Source organism: Trichomycterus rosablanca, chromosome 6 (assembly GCF_030014385.1).
Source record: "Trichomycterus rosablanca isolate fTriRos1 chromosome 6, fTriRos1.hap1, whole genome shotgun sequence".
NCBI classification, from domain to species: Eukaryota; Metazoa; Chordata; class Actinopteri; order Siluriformes; family Trichomycteridae; genus Trichomycterus; species Trichomycterus rosablanca.
The window spans coordinates 67,501-70,000 of NC_085993.1; the positions used below are offsets into that span (position 1 = coordinate 67,501).

The 2,500-nt window shown below is 37.2% G+C and overlaps 2 protein-coding genes across 2 annotated transcripts in view; both read right to left on the reverse strand.

Moving 5' to 3' along the window:
* wiza (WIZ zinc finger a) overlaps positions 1-1,049 on the reverse strand; it is an 8,010-nt gene extending 6,961 nt beyond the window's left edge. The window contains exon 1 of the mRNA XM_062996483.1: positions 968-1,049. The gene's annotated coding sequence lies outside the window, so the exon portion shown is untranslated. The remainder of the gene's footprint in view (positions 1-967) is intronic.
* rasal3 (RAS protein activator like 3) overlaps positions 505-2,500 on the reverse strand; it is a 24,588-nt gene continuing 22,592 nt past the window's right edge. Inside the window, exon 18 of the mRNA XM_062997121.1 lies at positions 505-549. Within this exon, the coding sequence (XP_062853191.1) occupies positions 505-549 (45 nt within the window). The remainder of the gene's footprint in view (positions 550-2,500) is intronic.

The following is a 2,500-nucleotide window of genomic DNA, read 5'->3' on the forward strand; positions in this document are numbered from 1 at the left end:
CACACACACACACACACAAATATATAGTCAGTGTAAATGTTTTAATTGTGTTAAAACAATATTAAATCAACACGTTTAGAGAATCACAGGATGATGATGATGGTGCAGTTGGTGATGATGGTGTGTGTGTGAAGGTTTTCTTGGCATTTTACATTTACATTTTCAGCATTTAGCAGAAGCTTTTATCCAAAGCGACTTACACGATGAGCAATTGAGGGTTAAGGGCCTTGCTCAGGGACCCAACAGTGGCAACTTGGTGGTGGCGGGGCTTGAACCGGCAACCTTCTGTTTACTAGTCCAGTACCTTAACCATTGAGCTATTACTGGCCCAATTGGCACACATAAAACTCCACATATCAGTCCAGCATGGTCTGGGTCCACATGAACACGTGCTTCACTTAATAACCACAAATAAAAATCTGATAGTAGAACATCCAGCCTGAAAATGCACCAGATCACAAAGCATGAACATCTCAACCTGCTTCCATCAACATGAGAATGAGTTCAGGGAGCTTCACTGGCCTCCCCAGTCACCAGATCTGAGTCCCACTGAGAACATTTAAGATGAGGTAAAACAGGGTAAACAGGGTAAATGTGCTGTTATAAATCTGCTGTGATCACGTGATAAAATCACTCAACATGGAACTAAATCCAGCAGTGTTAGAGGTTCCAGCCTGTGTTCCTAATAAAGTGATCACAAGCGTGTATATTAGTTGTGTTGAATAAACCCGAACACTCAGATACAGACTGAGATTATTATATAATAAAGTGAATAAATAAAACAATAAAGTTTATCTGAAATGTCAAACGTAGCGAGGCTGTGATTAGCTAACTAGCCTGTAGCTCTATTACATTCTCAGAACTGAAGTACCTACACCAACAGATCTATCGATAATATATATTTACAAGTGCAGATATAAACAGAAGAATTTAGTGTAAAATAAAACAGAATAAAAAGTCATTTCACCTGTTTTAAAGCTGTTGTTGTTGTTGTTGTTGTTGTTATAAGCAGCACTGCAGCTCTGTGTGTGCTCAACCGGGAACACTGCAAACCTTCCTAATCCATCCTGCACACTCGACTAGTAATGTCTGCTTTCTGAATGAATCATTCATTTGAATCGGTTCCTGAATCAGTCAGTGAGTCGGTTTACTGGCTTACAGTTCAGTTATGTATGTTTACATTGTCGTACAATTCAAATTGTAATTTAAGCGATTAAAATAAAGTAAACCCAATTTTAACAATACATTATTCTTTGTAAGTTAGTAAATGTATAGATTTAGTTGTGAACAGTACCTCAGTAGAATCGTTACTGTGTTTCTAGCATTAAGTTCACAAGGAAAAGCAACTGTTGGCATGTATTTTTATTAAACTGAGAGAACAAACAATTTAAACTAATTTATAAGTAAAAATGTTCTTCATTATACATTATTTGACGAAGCACATGTTAATGTAATCGTGAATCAGCCAGTTAGACTCCAAATAACTATTTGTGTAGAACAGAGAAGAAAATGTAATTCTGTCCATCAGCTCTCCTACAAAACTGTCCAGTCCAGAAATAAACATCTAACTTTTTCTTTTCAACATTAATCTTACACTAAAGAATAGAATTGGTTAGAGCAGTGGTCCCCAACCACCGGGCCACAGACCGGTACCGGTCCTTGGGTCATTTATAACCTGGCTGCACAGAAAGAATAATTAGAGACGCTACAAGAGCAATTACATTTCCAACACTCTCGGGTGTTACTGTCTCTTATCACCACTAGGTGGGAGCAGCGTCTCGCTGCATCGAAAAAAAGCTCAGGATTCACACTGATCTTCCAGTCTATTGTTAGTCTATTTTAAATCCTCCCGCCCCCGCCGGTCCGTGAAATTATATCTTATATGAAACCGGTCTGGTGTGCAAAAAAAGCTGGGGAGCGCTGGGTAATGGAACAAGCTAATCATTTTATTTTGGGTTTATCTCTCAGTCTTTTGTTTTCTCAGGTTCAGTTCAGTTTACATGAAAGCTGGTAAAATTCATATTAAATTAAAATAGCACCATCATGGTTTGTACTGTTGTAAAAACTATTTATGATTTGTGAGAGCTGCAGGTTCACAATTCACACCAACTCACCAAATACCAAAAATAGATTCACCACACCAGCACCAGCCGGGTGATTTATACCTCATACTCCCCTTAACACTGGTAAATATAAAATGTACTGATGGTCCACAGAAGCACCTCAGCATTTATTCGAACATCTTTATTAGTTTACATACTTCATAATTCATTTCCAACATTCTGAAAACTGTAAAATATCACTGCTGAATACACAAAACAACACGATCATAGTTTAGAGTGAAATTCTACAATTTTACCATAAACGATAGGGTATTGATTATGTAGGGTTTATAATCAGCGTACATTCTGTAACAGTGGAATAAATGAAAAAGAAAATGTTTTATTGCAGATTTTTGTAACCAGTGTCTGATATTTCATGGATGAGAGCTAATAAAAAT